General features: G+C 39.2%; 1 protein-coding gene and 1 long non-coding RNA gene across 4 annotated transcripts in view; one reads left to right on the forward strand and one right to left on the reverse strand.

Annotated features, from left to right (window-relative positions):
• Positions 1–1,005: 1,005 nt before the first annotated feature.
• Positions 1,006–12,109, reverse strand: SC5D (sterol-C5-desaturase). The gene is made up of 5 exons (XM_027082009.1): positions 11,984–12,109; positions 5,784–6,001; positions 4,513–4,645; positions 2,918–3,018; positions 1,006–2,556 (listed from the first exon to the last, which is right to left on the reverse strand). The coding sequence occupies exons 2-5, from the start codon at positions 5,991–5,993 to the stop codon at positions 2,101–2,103; spliced, it is 900 nt and encodes a 299-aa protein (XP_026937810.1). The 5' UTR covers positions 5,994–6,001; positions 11,984–12,109; the 3' UTR covers positions 1,006–2,100.
• A 110-nt stretch (positions 12,110–12,219) lies between these two features.
• The window catches only part of LOC113607048 (uncharacterized), a 92,562-nt gene continuing 82,086 nt past the window's right edge, over positions 12,220–22,695 (forward strand). For all 3 annotated transcript variants that reach the window (XR_003427792.1, XR_003427793.1, XR_003427790.1), the window contains exon 1: positions 12,220–12,273. This is a non-coding gene — a long non-coding RNA (uncharacterized LOC113607048). The remainder of the gene's footprint in view (positions 12,274–22,695) is intronic.

Below are 22,695 nucleotides of genomic sequence, written 5' to 3' on the forward strand. Positions count from 1 at the left end.
ACACTCATAATTGAAGTTATGGAACTAAGAGCACTAAGACATCCAGTGCATGGATAACTTGAAATACTTTTGAGCTCATTCATCCCTTCAATACCTTTACTGGGACCCTCAAAAAGAGGGAAATAAATTATACGGTAATGGGAAAATGGCTAGCTGGTCAAGCAATTGGTTACCCTGTCCTCCCAGGGACATAGTTGGACACATTTCCCAGAATCTCTTCCAGTTAGACAGGCCATACAACTAAGTTTTGTCCAAAGGAACATGGGCAAGGGATATGTACAACTATCCTGGCCTGACCCATACAAATTTTCCACATGCACTTTCCCCTCTTCCCCTACAGGCTCCTTCAACAGAGAAGACGCTGTAAACTGGGAGAACGGCAGAGCTCTCAGGTTAAAGGAGCCTGGGTCTCAGATGACTGTGGAAAACTGTCCACTGACCTGAAACATCCACACTGGACTTTACATGAGAGAGAAATAACCTTGGAAAAGTTACACAACTGGGTCCCATTGTCCTTATGTCAAGGACTTTCAACAATGCCTGATCAAGAGTAAAAGCTCAATGAATATTAGCTTTCATTTTTATGGGAAACAAAGTTTACTTCTTCATTTCCTTCTTTCTCTTGGGCAGAGTGGAGCACAGGGACCACGGGGATTAGTGAAAAGCACTTAGCTGCACTGAACCAGTTACAAAATACTAACTGGTATACTGGTATGTTTTAGTAAAGCAACACTGTAACAGGAACTCAAACAGAAACAACATTTTCTTCTGGATTCCAAGCATTAACTTTTAGGACTGGTCTCTTGCTAAAACACTCAAATCTAACAAAAGATGTAAAATATAAAAAGACAGTGATACTCCCTCCTCTCTTTCTCCCCTTGATATTAAACATTTGGAGATATTCTAAAAGTTCTGACAACCCACATCATTTCTATGGTTTCAGATTGACATAAAATTTGTAAAGAATACTTTGTGCTGTTACATTACTTAACTGATACACTTTAATAATAGCCATACTCAACTTTTATTGATTTTACATAAACAGCTTAGAGAATGCCTTTGGAAACCATGTTTTCCCAACATATTTATGTTACAACACATGACATTTCTTTATGAAAGTATTTGTTAAATCTTTTTGCAGAGGGAGTGGGGAAAAATGAAGGAGGAGGAGGGGAAATAAGATTTCAAAACTAGTCTTCAGTGATAGGCCTAAATATTTGGCAATTATTTCCTTTTATAGAAAATCACAGGATTGTAACTTTGAAACATACCAAAAGTGCAGTGCATCAATTTAATTAAAAAACCAGTGGTGTCTAATATATTCTTTGGGCATCAAATTTCCCTTTCTAAATATAATCAGGGTCATATAATTTTACACTTATTAAATAATGGTTGAAAACAATAACCATCAAAATCTTTAAATAATCCCAGATCTGGATTAAATCATGGTAGTATTAATATTTTCTAAAATTCCAATTTATTTGTTCATCAGTAAAACGTAACAGTTGACAATGTCTCCAGAGAATAAGTTTTCTATGTGTAGGAAGACAATAATCTTATAACACCTGCTATTAATCAGGTCACTGAGCTACTAATACATTATATCACGATATTTTTTCACACTGATTTTTCCACTTCAACAAAGTACAAGTAGTTGTTATCATACCAATTCTGAGTACTTAATCATTCCTGAAACAAGGAATCATCTTCATATTAGTACTTCTTTGTTATGGTGTTTAGTCTTGATACCATCAAGCACAATGAATTTTACTTAATGAATATGGATGAATTAAGGCAAAAGGACATAACCTAGTCCCCTCAATAATTTATCCTCTACCTTTTAAAAAACTGTTGTTGAGGCTATACAAATTACAGATCTACTGGCTGGAAAGACACAGCTTCTCCCTTAGACCAACATTCAGTATTTTGAGCACGATGTTAAAGTCATGGTGTTCACGGCATGTTCCCTTGTTCTACCATTATGGTCGTTCCTCACCTGTACCCACAATACTGATTTTCAAATGATACTGTTCACTTGCTATGCGTCCTGGCTGTAGATTATTTTCCTTGATTAAAAATATTTAATAATTGGGCAATAATCTACTCAGTTTTTTTAAACTCTCCATTGAATAATTTTTCATTTTTACAACCACTTACTGCATGGCTGTTGCGGTTTTCTTCTGTCATCCTCTTCACATAATTAAGTGGTCCGTTCCCTTCAAAGGAGGAGGGATTTTTGAATGAGCCTCCAATCCTATCCCACAATGTGAAATACTGTCCATAGTTATAGTCAAAGAGCATGTGGTGGTCTGTATGATGAGCTGAGCCATTAATAAATGGCCTGAAGATATGGGGAACACGAAAATCACCATCATGAATAGAAATTGTCCAGATATTGACCAAGACGTACAAACCTAAATAAACTACCTTGTGTAATGGGAAGATAAACGGGTATATGTGGTAAGGTAGACCCTGAAGGAAGCCATCCAGAGGATGAAAAGCATGACTTGCAAATGGAGTTGGAATCTTCCAGATATGATGAGGTTTGTGTAAGTGCTACAGAAGAAAAGAAGACCACATTAATGCCACAGACTTTACCCAGTGCAACAACTGACTTAGCTTTTCATGCTCATGGTGTGAGAAATGACCTAACTAAAAAAGTCCCTTTGAATTTAGCAAATTACTTTATAAAATTCCCTCCCCTTCTTTACCCCAAGACAGTAAGATTTTAACACAGCCCCTCCAGACCCATGAAGAAGGATACAAACAAAATGTACCTTGTACTTGTCATGGCTAAGGCTACTTAGGTATTTAATAAGTTAGGGGAAATTCTTGAAAATAGAGACAGGATTTATAATTACACATTGCTGAAATGTGCATTTTCTCTCTTCCCCTACAAATTACCCGACCTTATTACCTTATACACAAGTCTATGATGAAGGCCTCTGTGAATCCAGTAGATCAGCATGTCAGTGAAAAAGAGAAAGGACAGTACACTAGCAACGAATCGAAGCCAGCCTACAAGACACAACAGGAGACGGCAGAATCAAGATTCAGCGCCCAGGATCAGAGCTTACTTTTGACATGTCCATCTAAGACGACGAAATTTGATCCTAGACATAAACCCTGTAAACTATCTGCTTTGGTTAATTCAGTACATCACAACCTCCATCTCCCTTGACTCTCTGGGATCTGCTCAGTTCCCTCTCATAAAAACTTGAAGCGTCCCACCTACAATATTTCTTCATTAAACTATGAGGATATTTATGAAACAGAAAGAGTAAACCCCTATGGCATCTTTATCATTTAAATGCTGGAGAATAATGCTATTTATTTTTTCTTCATATTAATCATCATAAAACGTATCTTTACATATTAACTCCCCTGCTTAGAATTTTATTTTCCCTTGAAATGCTGTAAGCCTAGCATTTACTCCATAACCCAACCCCTTCTGATCTTTCCAATCTCATATGCTCGTGTACTAACCAGGCTGGTTCACTCAATATCCTCCCAACATCTTCAAAGTCTTACCTCTATACTTTTACTCAAACCATCTAGAATGCCCTCTCTCCTTTTATTTTTATTCATATTTTGATCCACTTTCCAAGGCTGAGCTAATTCAGCACACTGGTGTGTAATTTTTGTTCCCTCCTTTAAATAACAAACCTCTTACTTGCTGACACCAGCAAGCTTGGATTCCAGTCCCAGATCCACCACTTATTTGTTAAGTGAGCTTGGCAAGTTACTGAAATTCTCTGTACACTTAATTTACTCACCTATAAAAGGAGCATCGTAATAGTGCCTACCTCATAGAGTTAATAGAATAAAATGGATTGGTAACACGTGAAAAGCTTAGAACTGAAGCTGGTACATATCAAAAATAAACGTTAACTATGATTCTTACTTTCTAATACTAGATACTAGAAATGTATCTTGATGAAATAATTCCAGAATTTCACAAAATTTTAGTTTAGTCACTGTAGTACTGTTTATAATAGAAAACCAAGAACAACCTAAAGGTCTAAAAATTACGGATCATTTAAATAAACTATGGATATCTATACAATGCAATACTATAAATATATACTGTATAACGTCAATATTTATTGACATGAAAATATGGGCATAAACACTGCTAAGAGAAAAAAATCAGAGTTCAAACCAGTATGCATAGTAAGGGTTTCAATTCTGTAATGTAAATAACGAAGTACTACAGGCATAGAAAAGAGAAAGAATATACATCAAAAGAGTTACAGTTTCCAGGTAGCAGAATGATGGATTTTTTAAAAAAATCGGTGTTTTCTGATTTTTTATAAATATCATGTACTACTTGAGCTTTTTTTTCAGATGTTTGAATTCAATAAAGATAATAGGAAACAAATTCAAGGCTCTAGCTCTGATCATGCCAATCTTCCCCTGGGCACAATTTCATCTACAACAAAGACTTTAAAGAAGCAGATTTGGTTCTTTAGAGAAACCCATCTGTTCCAGACATTTACACTATACACTCACCGTCTGGAAACTCCTCTATGCTGTCATACAGTTTGCTGTAACCTCTCACCTCTAGCAGGAACACTGAGACCGTGGGGAGGCTTATCCATGGCATTGACTGGACAGAATGCATAATCTCTCGATAGACTTGGTTCTGAAAATGAAGTTTCCAATATTTACAAACCATAAAATCTATGGTAAACAAAACTAGCATAAAATTGTTCTGGATTGGATTTTTAAAATCTCTTTTATATGAAGGAGCTTACCTCCAAATTGCTTCTACTGAAGTGTTACTATGTGGGCGTGGGTGTGTAAGAAAAACATTTCTTTTGTATGAAGCAAATGCAACAAATATTTTAAATTCTGAAACTTTTTTTCCTTCCCACAAAATCTCTATTCCAAAGTTCTATTTACAGAATAATCAGTTCTTTCATAATTAACTTTCATACTCAACCCTCTCTATTTTTTTTCAGTCCTTGTAGTGACTGACAAATACAAATAACTGAAATAGAAAAGTGATTGTAAACAAGTCTGAATTTACTGAGTTTGGATTATCTGGTCAAAAAATATATACATAGTAAAAGCATATTTCAGTTTGTGAAAGTCAAATATCAAAACAATTACACAAATGTATACATTTATTTATTCATCACTATCAGCAAAGAAATTCTCATCTATGTATCTAGCAAGACCAGGCCTACAGTTAAAAAAAAAAAAGAAAAAAAAAGTAGGGGCTTCCCTGGTGGCGCAGTGGTTAAGAATCCACCTGCCAATGCAGGGGACACGGGTTCGAGCCCTGGTCTGGGAAGATCCCACACGCCGCGGAGCAACTAAGCCCGTGTGCCACAACTACTGAGCCTGAGCTCTAGAGCCCGCAAGCCACAACTACTGAGCCCGTGTGCCACAACTACTGAAGCCCGCGCACCTAGAGCCTGTGCTCCGCAACAAGAGAAGCCACCACAATGAGAAGCCAGCCCACCACAACTAACAGTAGCCCCCGTTCACCGCAACTAGAGAAAGCCTGTGCACAGCAACGAAGACCCAATGCAGCCAAAAATAAATAAATTAAAAAAAAAACACCTCAAAAAAAACTTTAAAAAAATTACAACTTACCTGTTTAAATTAAATTAAAGAAAAGAGAGAGGGGATTAGCCTTTCCAAAAATATCTAACCCATTTGGGGCTGTTTTCAGAAACTCTAAAAAGATTAAAACAGTTTAATCTGAAAATCTCACAAATACATATTGTTATTTTTACTGTAATAATTAAAAAATAGGTAAGAAAATCACTTACCTTTAAAAATTGTGGGTGTTTCATTAATGAATGATCATAGACAAAATAATAACTCAGCGTTGCGAATAAGAAATAAAGGATATAAGCACCGAGATTTGTTATAATCAGGAGACTGACAGCTTGTCGGAAGATACTGTCCTCTGGCCACGTGGCTGGATATATGTATGGTGTAAAAAAATAATAATCTGCAGCATTGAGTACAAGATCCATCTTAGCCCCTAAAGGATAAACATGTACAACAATTATTTACCCATGTTGACATTTCTCAAAGCAAAAAACTTTCAGAAAAACTACATATGAAGTTCCTGCCTTCATAAGTATATGTAGTACAAGTCTGCTGCTACCAGAATTCACTAAATGACATCTCTAGAGCCAGCAGGATCTTCAATGTCATCTCAAGTTCAGTCTCTTGATATAATACATAGCGACACTGAAGTTCAGTTAGAGAAACTGAGGCCCATGAAGTTTCTTCTCCAAGGTCAAGCTGAAAGGTGGCATAAGTCCAGATCTAATTGCACCTTAGTGTTCTCTTCCACTATGTCCTACTGCCATAGGACATGGTAAGAGTAAACATGGCAAATAGTAAAGATGTGGAACACAGGGCACTAGGTACTCAGGCAAATGGTTTACTCCTTCAGCTGCAAGTTTCAGCAGCATCTTCCTCCTAAAAGGACTCATATTTCAGAGATTTTTGCTTCAATGCTGAGACTTAAGATGAATTCCCTAAAAGGTATCTATTCTGTGACTGTAACCAAAGAAGTCAGGGACTATCTATTCTGGTGACTAACCCTAACTCTCATTGACAGAACAAAGGGAGATGTATTCTTGGCAGTGACAAATAGAATACATTTATTCCTCACCTCCCTCTCCTCCCCACCCCAGTCAGGGGCTGGCAAACTGTGGCCCACGGGCCGAACCCAGGGCCTGTTTCTGTAAAGAAGCTTTGTTTGAACACAGCTATGTCCAGATGTGTCTATGCTGTCTATGGCTGCTTCTCTGTACTACGAAGTCAGGGCTGAGTCACAGCAATAGACAGCATGGCTCACAAAGCCGAAAACGTTTATTATCTAGCTCTCTAAAAGGAAAGTTTGCCAACTCCTGTTCCAGATGCTTAAACTTTGAAAAACTTTAGTCGATTCTATATTCATGATCCTGAATCTAGTTCAACAACTTCATGGTCAGCTTCTGTGAGCTGACCACTGACTCTATCATTTATGATCTACTTTCTCCTTCTTCACTGCACTGTTTGTAGTGGGAAATGTGTCCTGTATTCCAAACACCTCTCATCTATAATTAAAACTTTTGAACAACAACAACAACAAAAAACCAGTCTGAAAATTGCCACTGGGTTTTTAGTCTCTTAAAATCAAATTCTAGAAGCTCTTTATTTATTAGGGTGTTTAGCCCCTTGTTTGTGATATGAGTTGCAAGCATTTTTTCTCACATTGACATAGAAAGAAATTTTTAATCAACTAATGCAGATATTGACATACATCCTTCATCATATATTGCTAATTCACTCAAACAACAATTAAGTATAAAGCACTGCACTAGGTGATGAGCATACAAAGGTTAAAAAGATATAGTCTAAATCCACGTTCAAGGTTAGGCAACTACAGAAATGAATAGTTACATCAATATGACAAGTGCTATAATAAAGGTATATATATGCAAATTGTGTGAAATCAGAAAAGACAACACAACTACCTCAGCTTACAACAGAAGGCTGTATAGTGAAGAATTTTGATTTGGGCTTTGAAGAACATTACCAGAAGGAAAAAAAAAAGGTTAGGAATAGCTATTTCAAGTAGAAATAGCAACTGCAAAGCCATGGAAAGGTCATGGTCCATTCATGGTTCAAGGGATGTGGCCCATTAGGAATATATCATACTGATGAGAAGCAGGGAGACTAGGTTGCTCCTGAGGTAGACTAACCTAGAGAAGATGACCGCCTGACCTCAGGCAATAGCTGTGAGAATAGACACATTCATCAGAGACTTGGCAAGTAAGATAACCCATGGGACTTGATAACTGATTAGATACTGGAGTGTGAAAGAAGAAAAAAATCTAGTGGGAATTTGGTACTAGCAGATGCAAACTATTATATATAGAACGGATAAACAACAAGCTCCTACTGTATAGCACAGGGAACTATATTCAATATCCTGTAATAAACCATAATGGAAAAGAATATGAAAAAGAATATACATATGTATGACTAAATCACTTTGCTGTACACCAGAAACTAACAAAACACTGTAAATCAACTATACTTCAATTAAAAAAAAAAGAAAGAAATCTATGTTGATTGTGAGATTTTACCTTGCCTGAATGGATGGTGATGCTATGATAATCAAAATTGGGAATACTGGGGCTTCCCTGGTGGCGCTGTGGTTGAGAGTCCGCCTGCCGGTGCAGAGGACACGGGTTCGCGCCCCGGTCCGGGAAGATCCCACATGCCGCAGAGCGGCTGGGCCCGTGAGCCATGGCCGCTGATCCTGCGCGTCCAGAGCCTGTGCTCCGCAACGGGAGAGGCCACAACAGTGAGAGGCCCGTGTACAGCAAAAAAAAAAAAAAAAAAAAAAAATTGGGAATACTGTGGAGCTAGCAGACTTTTGGGTGCAACAGGGACTTTGGGGGTGCGAGGAATGATGGGTTCAGTTTGGGTCTTTTAAAAAAAATTTTCATTAATTAATTTATTTTGGCTGAGTTGGGTCTTCGTTGCTGCGCGCGGGCTTTCTTTAGTTGCGGGGAGCAGGGGCTACTCTTCATTGCGGTGCACGGGCTTCTCATTGCGGTGGCTTCTCCTGTTGTGGAGCAGGGGCTCCAGCTGCGTGGGCTTCAACAGTTGTGGCACGTGGGCTCAGCAGTGGTGGAGCACGGGCTTAGTTGCTCCGCAGCCTGTGGGATCTTCCCTGACCAGGGCTCGAACCCGTGTCCCATGCATTGGCAGGTGGATTCTTAACCACTGTGCCACCAGGGAAGTCCCTAGTTTGGGTCTTAAGTCTACTTGCTGTGGCTCATCTGGGCTCCTAGGCGAAAGCAGTAGACTACATGCAAATATGAATCTGAAGTTCAAAAGGGAGCCTAGTAGTATCGCAACAGTTGAAGCCATAAAGGAGGGAGCAGCAGGTTAAGTACATAAAGTAATACCAGAAACATAAACAATGAAGAACCACCCAACAATTCAAAAGAATATTGCTATACCACTAAAGGTTGGTAAGAGTTGGTGAACTAGTCTTGCATGTTACCTATAGTGCCAACAGCCATAATTCCATATAGTATTTGAGACAGCACCGTGTAGCCAAAAATAACTCAAACGTTAACCATGAATCTTCTTTATTCAACCTTTAATATCCGATGTAAGTGAAAACTTTAATACGATCTCAGTCCTTAATTATAAAAAAACTCTTTAATTTTGCTTTTAACTGAAGACCATGCGAGTTGTGTTGATTTGCATATGCCCTGCACATAACTGCTGTGACAGTAAACCAGCACCTAGAAGGGAGGAGGGAATGAACCTCCGTCCATCTGGAGGCAGTTGAGATACTGTGAGGTGAAACCTGTTGTTAAGTGTTTTCAGATTTTGGTTTCAATTAATTCTATTTGTGGGATGTAGTAATTAGGTATTCACAAATATATTGCTGTCATTTCTGACATCTAACATAAAAAAAGTTTGAATTCACTAACAATTACGATCTCAAAACTGCAATTCAATTTTGAAGTTTATATTCAAACCCACATCTGAGAAATGGAGAAAGCATATCTACTTTACAGAATTGTTCTAAGATTTAGAGACGAAGTACATAGCGGTGTGGTACTATCTGACACGGGGAAGCTCATCAACAAATAGGAGCTATTATTACTACTGTTACAGGAACCAAAGCTGGGCCCAAATCACTTTAACCTACAGTAGAAACAGATGTCATTTGATGTTTTAAAGAAATAACTGTTCATTTCTAATATCAATATTTACTGTATATGAGGTATTGTAAATATTAACTCATTTAATCCTCTCAAGATATACCCTAAAAGTCAGGTGCTAGTATTATTCTTGTCTTATAAGAAAGCTGGACACAGAAAATTCCCAGAGTCATCAAGTAAATAAATGCTGGAGAAGGGATTCAGTCACTCCCTGGCTGGTTGCAAAATCCATGGACTTGAACCAAGTTCTACTGCTTCTTCATTAGTTATCTCTTCAGCTCCTTAAATTTTTAAATTCTCAGTGACTCTACAAACTCACATACTTCTGCACAGAATTTTTTTTTTTAATTTGTAATTTTTTGGCTGCATTGGGTCTTCGTTGCTGCGCGTGGGCTTTCTCTGGTTGCGGTGAGCGGGGGCTACTCTTTGTTGCAGTGCTCGGGTTTTGCATTGTGGTGGCTTCTCTTGTTGTGGTTGTGGAGCACGGGCTCTAAGTGCACCGGCTTCAGTAGTTGCAGCATGTGGGCTTAGTAGTTGCGGCACGCAGGCCCTAGAGCACGCAGGCTTCAGTAGTTGAGGCGCGTGGGCTCAGTAGTTGTGGCTCGTGGGCTCTAGAGCGCAGGCTCAGCAGTTATGGCACATGGGCTTAGTTGCTCCACGGCATGTGGGATCTTCTGGGACCAAGGCTCGAACCTGTGTCCCCTGCATTGGCAGGTGGATTCTCAACCACTGCGTCACCAGGGAAGCCCATTTTGCATATAATTTTAAGGGGTTTATATCCACTAAAGTCAGGGGCTCTACAGACCCTAAGTTAAGTACCCCTAACAAATAGAAACTTACTTTATTTTACTTTGGCTGAAACAAAGAAACCTTTTCTTAAAACATAGTTATCAACAAAACACAATTAGGCTTAAAATGACTTGAGTCATTCTGCTTTACTTTAAAAGTATAGATAATATACTGTTAGTATAATAGCTAACATTTATTGAAAACCAGGTATTACTTAAAAAGCACTTTTTATGTATCACCTCGCTTGATTCTCACAACTATATGAGGTAGATACTTCTATAACCCCCATTTTAAAGATAGGGAAAATGAAGGCAGGAATATTTAAATAAGTTGTTAACTAATGTAACAATAACAAATAACAAGTAACAGCTGGGATGTATATTCCAGAGCCTGTTCTCCTAGCTACTACATTGTAATATCTAGGTGTAGGCATGCAGATGGGGAATTTTGATTATCCCATGTTAATTATATTACATAATGAATGGGAAAGCACTCTGTAAAAGAGCAAGGGTCATGTATTTAGTTTTAGGTGCTTATCATTAGAAACTTGAAAAGAAAAAAAATCAATGGTGATATAAAGACAGGTAGCCTACAGGTAGTTATAAAGTTGTTATCACCTACAGGTGATATAAAGACAGGTGGTTTGGCTACCACAAACTTCCCAGTTTGGAAACTACCTCCTATACCACCTCCAAATTTGCTCTGCTGTTACACAGGGATGCTAGCAGACACGATTCTTCCTATTAGGATGCTAAACTAATAGATTATTTCCCTTTCCTTCTTGTCTTCTCAAACCGCGGATTGTTGTCCCTCCGTCCTAATTACACTGCAGTAACTGGCGCTTGCTTCAACTTAATTCCTTTGCTGCTTGAAAGAAAAAAAAAAAATCCCCTCAAGAACAGAGGGAAATCCGTCGCAGAATGCTTTATTAGTGTTCAGTGGACAAACTTGCCTTGGATAAGAGATCTCCAATAGCCAATATCAAACATTTCATATTTTTCACGCCCATCCACATGTCTGTTTCTTTCACCTCTCCCTGTGCCCTGACATACCCCCCCTCTGTCCGGGCAGAGGCCCCTAATCTGGAGGTCTCTGGCGACAACCAGCCTCCCGCCAGCCCCGGCCAGCGCGCGTGCCCTGCGTCCCGCACGCTCCCCATCACAGCCGCCGCCTAGCCGGTTGTTTTCAGGACATCCGGCTACCTGGCGTCTGTCTCTGCTAACCGTCTCTCTGCTAACCGTCTCTGCTAACCGTCAGCGCAGGAGTCCTCAGGTCAAGTTTCGCAGACAGAACCCCAGAGTCAGCCTAGTGCCTTACATCTAGGAGGCAGTCAACGAACGCCTGCGGGAAGCTGAAGAAGGGGGCAGACGCACTCTCAACTTCCCCACCTGGGTCTTGCCTTAGTCTCTCCACCCCCTTTTCCTCCTCTTCTCTCGCTTCCAGCTCAGGTGTATTCCCTCCTTTCCCCGCCCCCCTGTCATCCCTACCTAGAAAGGGTCCGCTGCCGGCTGACGATTCGGTTCCTGCGGTGCCCCGGCTGCTCCAGCTACCGGACCGCGTCTGTCAGCAAGCAGGCAGGTCTGGAAGGGCGTAGCCTGACCCCACGCTCGGGGCGACCGGCGCCGCCAACCAATCAGAGGCCGGCGGCATAAGCCGATATGACGGCAGATCGCGTGACTTGGCCGCGAGGGGCTCTCAGCGGTCACGTGGGCGCCGCGCGCTCCGACACGCCCCCTTTCGTGCCCAGGAACTGAAGGGAAGAGAGGACCTGATTTAGGTACTAAGGTGGTGGAGGGTGGAGTTTCGGGTTGTATTTGTTTCTTTGCTTTTTCACTGGTGCTGGTGTGTGTAGCTCAAAGTCTTGTACTGAGCAGGTTTACGTTATTTATGCAAACAATCCTTGCTCTGCCTTGAGGGAACTAGATGATACTTCTTTTGAAATACACGTTGGAAGCATTTTCTACTTAAGAGAAGGAGGCGCAAATACTTGTTAGACAACTTAGTAATACGTATTTCTCAACCCCAGCCTGCGCTTTTCTATAACACAGAATGGCTAGAATTTGGCTGAACCAGTTTAGGTAGGTGTTGAAATGCCAGAAACCTTTTCATAGTACAGATAAAGCAGATCTATGCAGACTAAACGGGAGTATCTGTAGATTCCTAGAGGTTTGCTTCTGCGCGCGTGTGTGGTTTTTATTTTTGTCGTTGTTAGCTTTTCTAAATATGAATTGCAGTGGTCACACTTGTAAGTAAACCTTTCTGGAAGTCTCAGAGGAGTGGTTCTCAAAGTCCAGCCAGCAGTGTCCAACAAATTTAGAGTTTCCTGGAAACACAAGTTCTTGGGAACCACCTCAGACCTGCTAGATTAGAAACTCTGGGAGGACCCCAGGAAGCTGGGTTTAACAAACCCTGGATTGATACCCATGTTTGACAAAGTTTGGGAACCACAGTTCTAGTGAATTTGACCATCAGAAGAAAATCCGAAGAAAGTCCTTTGATTTTGTTCCCTCTAGAGTGATAGATAGAAGAAAATCCCGTAAAGTGAGAGATGACTAACATTAGAAAAGAATATTTGTTTCCTTATAGGATCATCTGAAGTGCTGCAGTGTAAGGAGAGAAATTATTAGACTCTAATCATGAAAACCTTTTATATGAGTATTGTTTTAAATATCTGTGGCTTGCCTCCTACTTTCTTTTTTTAAATTAACATATATTAGTTTCAGATGTACAATATAATGGCTTGATATTTGTATATATTGTAAAATTACTTTCTAATTCACATTTCTTCACTTTTGTTTCCTTTGTTATTGTTCTTATTTCATCCTTTAATTTTTGAGATTAAGATTTTTATGTTCATTTCTGGGGAAAATTAAAATGGGGTTTAAAGGTGTTTACCTAGTACAAAGTTTCCAGATTTGTGATTGCTGTAGGGTAAAGCTCGCCTGCGTGGTTGGTTAGTCTACAAGTATATTTATCCCCTTTACTTGAATTAACTTCAGATTAAAAAAAATAACAGACTTCTCTTGAAAGATTGGGAAATTATGTTACATAAATTAATAGATTTATAAAGGTTGGGAAATTAAATTACATGAATTGATAAAATTTGAGTCTGCCAAGAAAAAGAATTGTTGTTTCTATGAAAACTAAGAAGACTGCTTCAGAAAGACCAGATAAGGATGAATGCTAATAAAATACACATCGAATTGGGTGTGGGTCAGGTGGTTATAAAAGTCTAGAGAAATTTTTAAACATACGTGCATTTTGTTGTATATTTATTTCCTTCTCAATTTTAGAAGTGTCTTCGTCACATTATCCAAGCATGTTTAAATTTTATATTAAGTATTTATCTCCCCCTCCTCAGTAAAATACTTGTTGGTTTTCTGATCGTACTACTGCTGTTTCCTTTACTAATAGTTAAGGTAAACATTCCAGAGTGGTTTTTTGATGAAATATTTAAAAATGATCTCCCATGTAGGGGATTGAGAGGTATAAACTATTATGTATAAAATAAGCTACAAGGATGTATTGTACAATGCAAGGAATATAGTCAATATTTTTAATAACTATAAATGAAGTATAACCTTTAAAAATCACGAATCACAATATTGTACACCTATAACATATAATATTGTACATCAACTATACTTCAATTTAAAAAAGAAATAAATACATTATATGCATAGAATCACATTACTTATAAGTAACCCAGAACTGTTGACAAGAAATTAATACTAAAATTAACTAAATTTAGACCTTAAAAAAATTATCTCCCATAATAGGAATTCTACTGCCTCATAATTTTTAGCATCAGATACACAGAACATATATCTTCTGTGTATCGAAATATCTCATCATATTAGGAAGACAATTCTTGTACGTTTTTTTTCCCTCTGACTTCTGTTGTCCACAGTGGAGAGCATACCTCAATTTCGTTTTTTTACTGAAATGTTTTGCCTAATTAGAAACTGAAACTAGAGAGTTACTTATTGAGTCAATCTTTTTCTCAGATGTTGTCTTCTCAGATTTTTATTGTCAAAAGCATTTCTTGCATGCCTGCTAAGAAAAGACCTTTGTACTCAATGCTCTATGAAGTACTACTGCAGAGCATATTGAAAGCTCTGGAATGCTTAGGATAATATGTACCATGGCTTCTCATATTTCTGCACTGTGGTATCCCTTATGCCCAAGAAGAAGGTGTAAAGGAAGATGAACAGCAGCAGCAACAACAATTACAGTAATATTAGCAGCAGTAAGCATATGTATAGAATTGTTTAGTACAAAAACATGGATAGAATGATTGGTAAAGAAGTAAAGTCAGTGACATTAAGATTACTTTTGGTTGTGCAAGCTTAGTTTTGATAAGATTTAATCATCCTAATCTAAGAGGAAAAGGAACCATTACTCCCCTGAGAGCCTCCCTATGATAATATTTTTTTCCTAGACCTTCTAGTGTTGTGATGTCAAATATGGTAGAGGCTAGCTATGTGTGGTTAAATTTAAATAAGTTAAAAAATAACAAATTCATTTCCTCAGTTGCACTAGGCAGACTTCGAGGGCTCACTGGCCACTTGTGGCTCTTGGCTATCATACTGGATCCTGTAGGAATCGAACATTTCCATCATCATTGAAAATTCTGTTGGGCAGCACTGTTTATCTTCCATGTCTCTACTTTACCTTTCTTTTGTGTGTGTGTGTGTGTGTGTGTCTGTCTGTTATAGTTATAATGACTACTTTAATATTCTTGTTTGCTAATTCTAACCCTTGTGTCAACTCTTTTTTTTTTAATTGAGATGCAGTTGATTTATAATATTATAGTGGTTTACATCAGCACTGCTGGTGTAGTGGTAACATGCAAGAGCCCCAATATTATTATATTAGCTTCAGGTATACAACATGACGATTCAAAATTTTTATAGATTATACCCCATTTAAAGTTATGAGAAATATTGGCTATATTACCTGTGCTGTACAATATATCCCTGTAGCTTCTTTATTTTGTACATAGTAGTTTGTACCTCTTAATTCCATACCACTATCTTGCCCCTCTTTCTTCTCCCCATTGGTGACCACTAGTTTGTTACCTGTAACAGTCTGTTTCTTTTTTGTGATATCCACTAGTTTGTTTTATTTTTTAGATTCCATATATAAGTGATAACATATAATATTTGTCTTTTTCTGACTTATTTCATTAAGCATAATACCCTTCAGATCCATCCATGTTGTTGCAAATGGGAAAATTTCTTTTTTTATGGCTGAGTAGTATTCCATTGTGTGTGTGTGTATGTGTTTCATATCTTCTTTATCCATTCATCTGTTGATGGACACTTAGATTGCTTCCATATCTTGGCTCTTGTAAATAATGCTTCTGTGAACATTGGGATACATATATTTTTTCTAATTAGTATTTTTGTTTTCTTCAGATTTATACCCAGGAGTAGAATTGCTGGATGGTATGGTGGTTCTATTTTTAGTTTTTTGAGGAACCTCCATACTGGTTTCCAAGTGGCTGCACCAATTTACATTCCCGCCACCAGTGCACAAGTGTTCCCTTTCTCTACATCCTTGCCAACATTTGTTATTTGTGGTCTTTTTGATGATAGCCATTCTGACAGGTGTGAGGTGCTATCTCACTGTGGTTTTGATTTGCATGTCTCTGATGATTAGCAATGTTAAGCATCTTTTCATGTGCCTGTTGGCCATCTGTATGCCTTTTTGGGAAAAATGTCTATTCAGGGTCTTCTGTTCTTTTTTTAACCAGGTTGTTTGTTTTTTGATATTGAGTTGTTTGAGCTGTATATATATTTTGTATATTAACCCCTTACTGGCTGTATCATTTGCAAATATTTTCTCCCATTCAGGAGGTTTTCTTTTCATTTTGTTGATGGTTTTCTTTGCTGTGCAAAATCTTTTAAGTTTAATTAGGTCCCGTTTGTTTATTTCTGCTTTTGTCTCCTTTGCCTTAGGAGACAGATCCAAAAAAATATTGCTACGATTTATGTCAAAGAGTGTTCTAACAATGTTTTCTTCTAGGAGTTTTATGGTTTCTGGTCTTACATTTAGGGATTTAATCCATTTTGAGTTTATTTTTGTATATAGTGTTGAGAATGCTCTAATTTCATTCTGTTACATGTAGCTGTCCAGTTTTCCCAGCACCATTTATTGAAGAGGCCGTCTTTCCTCCATTGTATGTTCTTTCCTCCTTTGTCATGTATTAATTGACCACTGGTGTGTGGGTTTATTTCTGGGCTCTCTATTCTGTTCCATTGATCTATGTGTTTGTTTTTGTGCCAGTATTATATGGTTTTGATTACTGTAGCTTTGTGGTATAGCCTGAAGTCAAGGAGCATGATACCTCCAGCTCTGTTCTTTTTTCTCAAGATTGTTTTGGCTATTTGGGGTCTTTTGTGTTTCCACACGAATTTTAAAATTATTTGTTCTAGTTCTTTGAAAAATGCCATTAGTATTTTGATAGGGATTGCATTGAATTTGTAGATTACCTTGAGTAGTATTATTAATACTACAATATTAATTCTTCTAATCCATGAACACAGTATATCTTTCCATCTGTTTGTGTCATCTTCAATTTCTTTCATCAGCATTGTATGGTTTGCCAAGTACAGGTCTTTTACCTCATTAGTTAGATTTATTCTTAGATGTTTTATTCTTTTTTTTTTTTTGCGGTACGCGGGCCTCTCACTGTTGTGGCCTCTCCCGTTGTGGAGCACAGGCTCCGTACGCACAGGCTCAGCAGCCATGGCTCACGGGCCCAGCCGCTCTGTGGCATGTGGGATCTTCCCGGACCAGGGCACGAACCCGTGTCCCCTGCATTGGCAGGCGGACTCTCAACCACTGCGCCACCAGGGAAGCCCCTGTTTTATTCTTTTTGATGTGCTTGTAAATGGGATTGTTTCCTTAATTTCTTTTTCTGATAGTTTGTTGTTAGTGTATAGAGATGCAACAGATTTCTGTATATTAATTTTGTATTCTGCAACTGTACCGAATTCACTGATGAGTAGACTAGAGAATTGTTTAACAGCCTTCAAATCTAGTAGTAGTCTGCATTCAATCTGCTTTGCAAGAGTCTTTATTTGTCTCCACTTTGAACAAAATGAAACTGGAAATCCAATGCAAAGCACTAGAGGTACAGTCTCTACAAGAAAGACTACTTAGAACTCCAGTCAGAAGAACCATACTCAAAAGAAAGGCTTTAATGACTGGGGAATAAATATTTAGGTTAAAAATAAAATTCTTAAGGTATACGTATTGATAAGGATGTAGGCTAGGCTTCATGTGACAGACACCCAAAATATTAGCGATTTACTCCAGAGAAAAGTTTATTTTCCTTTCACATAAAGGTGTAAATTAGCATAGTTATCTATGGTAGCAAATAAACCCTCAAATTGTAATGACTGAGACACAATGGAAATTTATTTTTCACTCACGTAACAGGTCAAATGGATGATCCTGGTCAGTGGGTAGCCCTGCTCCACATGGTGCTTCAGGAATCTAGGCTTTTCCATCTTGTAGCTCTGTCATTTTCATAACTTTCTGCGTATTAAATAGAGAAATAGGAAAGAAGGTATGAAGCATGCATAGCTTTTCAAAGACCCCGTCTAAAAACTTCACGCGTTAACTCTCACATTCTGTTGGCTACAGCTCAGTCACATGACCACATCTAACTATTAGGGAGGCTGAGAAATGTAGTCTTTATTCTGGTAGTATATTTGTTCAGCTAAAGTCAAGAGTTTCCATTTCTGTCATAGTTACCTATTACTTTGTAATAAATTACCCCAAAACATAAGGGCATGGAAGAATAACCATTTGCTTCACAATTTCTGTGGGTTGAGAATCTGGTTGCAGCCTAGCTGGAGCCTCTGGCTCTGGATCTCTCAGAGGTTACAGTCAAGGTATCAGCCAGGGCTGCAGTCATCTCAAGGCTGTATTTGGGGAGGATCCCTTCCAAACTCACTCAGTTGACTGTCAGCAACCTCAAAAGTTCTGCTTCTAAGCTCACCCACACCACCATTTGCAGCTGCTAGGTTCTCATTGGCTATCGTCAGAGAGATTGGTTTCTTGCCATGTGGGTGGTGAGAGATGCTCTTTGCTCTTGTTTCTTTACAAAAGAACCAGAAGGCTCGAGGTTGAGTCACTTGCCCTAAAACTGCAAACCAAGAAGGAATTCCTGTTGCAGCCTTTCCCAGGAGTGGAATTTTAAACCAATCAGTCTGGAATTTCTTGGTCAGCACTGGTGAGCTAATCTGCCTAAGACCCCCACCGCCCCCAACACACCTTCCTTTTCCCCTAAGGGAAGGTCATCTTGCCTGAAAAAACCCACTCTTTTAACTTCCTTGTCCCACCCTCTTTCTGCCTATAAAAACCTTCCATTTTGGTTTTTTTGTTCTTGTTGTTTTTTACAGTCTAGTGTTTATTTTATGTTATGGCAGTTACACGTGAATTTCAAAAATTTAAAACATAAAAAGTGGTTAAGGACTGCCGGCTTAAAAAAAATGCACAACGTGAGAGTTGTGAGTTAAGTTTTACTTGGGGCAAAATGAGGACTATAGCCCGGGAGATAGCATCTCAGATAGCTCTGAGAAACTGCTCCAGAGAGGTAGGGGGGAAGGTCAGTACACATGTGATTTTGGTCAATCGGGAGTACCTGCAAACAAGCACATATTTTTTTGCAAAAAGTTTCTGCTAGTCTTGTGATGGTACTGCTAGTCATGAGGAGCAGATGTGACCATGAAGGATTTTAGTGCTTTTCTAGACATGAGGAGATACAAGTATCGGGCTCATGAAATATCTCCTTGAAAATATCTATCTGAAGATCTGTTCTGCCAGTTTTTCCCAGAGCACAGAATGCCTCATTTCTGCTCTCCACCCTGAACTCCTTTCAGGGGGGTATTGAAAGTCAGCCGCTGCAGCAGCACCTGATTTAATCCTTGTAGAGGTAGATGGCACCTGCCAATTTGTATTTGACAGGACTAACATTTGTATCAACCGTTGATAAATGTCTAAGATTGTTTATTATACAGCAGGGTACAATAGTAGTGCCAATGCCAACAGGGCACTATGGAAATTAGTCTAAAAATTATCATTTGGGCTTCCCTGGTGGCGCAGTGGTTGAGAGTCCGCCTGCCGATGCAGGGGACACGGGTTCGTGCCCCTGTCTGGGAAGATCCCACATGCCGCAGAGCGGCTGGGCCCGTGAGCCATGACCGCTGAACCTGCGCATCCGGAGCCTGTGCTCCACAATGGGAGAGGCCACAACAGTGAGAGGCCCGCATACCGCAAAAAAAAAAGTAAAATAAATAAAATTATCATTTATCTTTATACAAGCAACAACACTTACTGCTGTTTTAGAATTTTGAGATATAGTCTGCTTCTAACGCTAAGCAGTCCTTGAACATTTTTAATGTTATACAGTGTTATAGTAATTAGTTTGGCAAATGTTTCAAAATAAAGTAGAAATATATTCATAACATGACAGAAATGCACATCCTGTTTTGTTTTCAATAAGAACCATAATAGGTACAGGTCAGAACTCTTACCTATGTGAAATAATTTACACATGGATGAGTGCTATAATATCACCATCTAAAATAATCACTAAATAGGGGCTTCCCAGGTGGTGCAGTGGTTAAGAATCCGCCTGCCAATGCAGGGGACATGGGTTTGATCCCTGGCCTGGGAAGATCCCACATGCTGCAGGGCAACTAAGCTCCTGCACCACAACTACTGAGCCTGTGCACCTAGAGCCCGTGAGCCATAACTACTGAGCCTGTGCACCTAGAGCCCGTGCTCCGCAACAAGAGAAGCCACTGCAAGAAGCCCGTGCACCACAACAAAGAGTAGCCCCCCCTCGTCACAACTAGAGAAAGCCCCCACGCAGCAACGAAGACCCAACACAGCCAAAAATAAAAACAAATAAATAAATTTATATTTTAAAAAACTTATTAAAAAATAAAATAATCACTAAACACAATTCTTTTTCAGAAATAAGCAAAGGAAAAACCTTCCATTTTGCACAACTCCTGTGAGTATCTCTCAGCTGGCCAGATGAGATGCTGCCTAAATTCGTGAATTGTTTAATAAGCCAATTGGATCTTCAAATTTACCAGGTTGAATTTTGTTTTTTAACAAGGTAGTAGTTGAAGGAGCAGTATCCATAAAGAACCCTGTGAATTACAGGGAAGGGAAGCAATGCTGCTTCAGAACCAGGTGATAAAATGAGGCTGTTGCGAAGGAAGAGACCTTCCTCTATCCTTCTAGGTTCCTTTGGCTGGTCTAAGAATTAAAGTGACGTGAAACAGATTAACAGGGAAAAATCAAACAAAAGTTTAATAACATGTACACATGGGAGAGACCCAGGAAATCTGAATAACTCACCAAAATGGCCAAAGTCCTCACCTTAAATACCTCCTCAGCCAAAGACAAAAGATGTTAGAGGTAGTGGTTTTAGGACTGCAAAGGAGAGGAAGGCAATTCACACGGACATGGAAAAGCAAGTGTTAGGGAAACAAACGCCTGCTAGGCCAGGCCACAGCAGAACACAACATCACACCCATAAGTTCCCAGAAATAACTAAGGGAGACTTCGGGTGAGACCTACGGTAAAGGAGCAAATAATCTGTGACATTTGAACTATTCATGTTGAGGTGTTGGCGTTCGTAACCGTGGACTGGTGGGGCCTGAGGAAATCGGAATTGTAAATACAAACTTTGACTAAATAGAATTGGAGCACAGAGGGAATACTGACTTAGTCTAAGGAACTCAAAGCAGCTTCACAGCTCAAGTTAAGAAATGGGAGTCACCCATGTCAGGCGATAGATGTGACTAGAAGGTCAGAGGAGCTGCCTCTGCAATGGGTGACAAATCAAAGCATGTAGCATGTTCTGGGATGAGAAAATGGGACTACAGTGTGGCTAAAGCTGAGCATCGTTTTAGAAACGAGGCAGAAGGAGGAAGGGCTGCGTGAGTTCTATCTGTTGGAATTCTTTGAGGTCTGAGATGAATTTCTCCATGGGGGAATTTAATTTGCTTCTGTCAGGCTTCTGGGGATTCTGCTAATCCAAGATCACTCTAATTTCAACTCTCATTTTGAAGTGTTTAATACCACCAAGATGACAAGGATTTGGCCTGAGAGCTGGCTTTCAGTTCTAAATTCTCACCAGTGATTCCCTCCCTTTGCTGTACTCACCTGTGAGTGTGATTCTTTCCTTTGGAGTCCCCTGGGGCTGGAGGTGAGGGGTGGGAGGTGGGGAGAGATATTTTCATGAAAAAGTTTACCCAGATACCTAGGTCACCAAATAATCAGAAACAGAAGGAAAGTCATTTTTCTGATGAAAGAGGCTGGCATTATATTTACCGGCATTTTTCTCTACTGAGAAGACTATTTCCAAAATCTTTGCTTTAGAAAATGTTGGGTAAAGGAAAGAACATGGAATGGCTGGTCCAAATGTCAGAGAGATTGGTTTTTTTTTCCCCTAAACATCTTTTATTTACTCACCGCTTTGCTTGTCACCGATGGAGTTTAAATGCCAGAGCTAATTTTTAGTCTGGTCCCTAGTTCAGTGACATAGAACTTCAGTTGCCTCCTATGTAAAAATAGAACACTAATGCATACTGTACTCATTTTCAACGGCTGCCCTAACAAAGTACCACGCATTGGGTGGCTTAAAACAATAGAAGTTTATTGTCTGACAGTTCTGGAGGCTAGAAGTCCACAGTCAAGGTGCTGGCAGGGCCATGCTCCCTCTTCCTAGCTTCGGGTGGTGGCCATCAATCCTGGGTGTTGCTTGCCTTGCAGTTGCCTCACTCCACTGTCTGTCTCTGGTATTACATGGTGCTCTCTCTTGTGTCTGCCCCAGTTCCCCTTTTCTTATTAAGGACATCAGACATATGGAATTAAGCACCCACCCTACTCCAGCATGACCTCATTTTATCAATAGTTAACATTTATCTACAACAACCCTATTTCCAAATAAGGTCACATTCTGAAATACTAGGAGTTAGGACTCCACCTATCTTTTTTTGGAACTCAATTCAACTCATAACACATGCCTTTTAGGTCACTCCCTTCTGTCTTCCTCAGTACACACCATGCATATCTTATATGCCTCAGTTATAGCACTTGTCATTGTTTAGAATAAACTATTATTGACATGTAGCATACATACAGATGAAAACATACAAACTAC

Source organism: Aethalodelphis obliquidens, unplaced genomic scaffold, assembly GCF_003676395.1.
Source record: "Aethalodelphis obliquidens isolate GAN/ISIS:26980383/991018 unplaced genomic scaffold, ASM367639v1 scaffold46, whole genome shotgun sequence".
NCBI lineage: Eukaryota > Metazoa > Chordata > Mammalia > Artiodactyla > Delphinidae > Aethalodelphis > Aethalodelphis obliquidens.

Coding starts and splice junctions, on each gene's coding strand:
- SC5D (XM_027082009.1), bottom strand. CDS start 5,993: ATGGATCTTGTACTCAATGCTGCAGATTATTATTTTTTTACACCATAC. Junction 3,019..4,512: donor CATAGAGGAGTTTCCAGACG/GTGAGTGTATAG, acceptor TGTGTCTTGTAG/GCTGGCTTCGATTCGTTGCT. Junction 2,557..2,917: donor ATCATAGACTTGTGTATAAG/GTAATAAGGTCG, acceptor TTTCTTCTGTAG/CACTTACACAAACCTCATCA.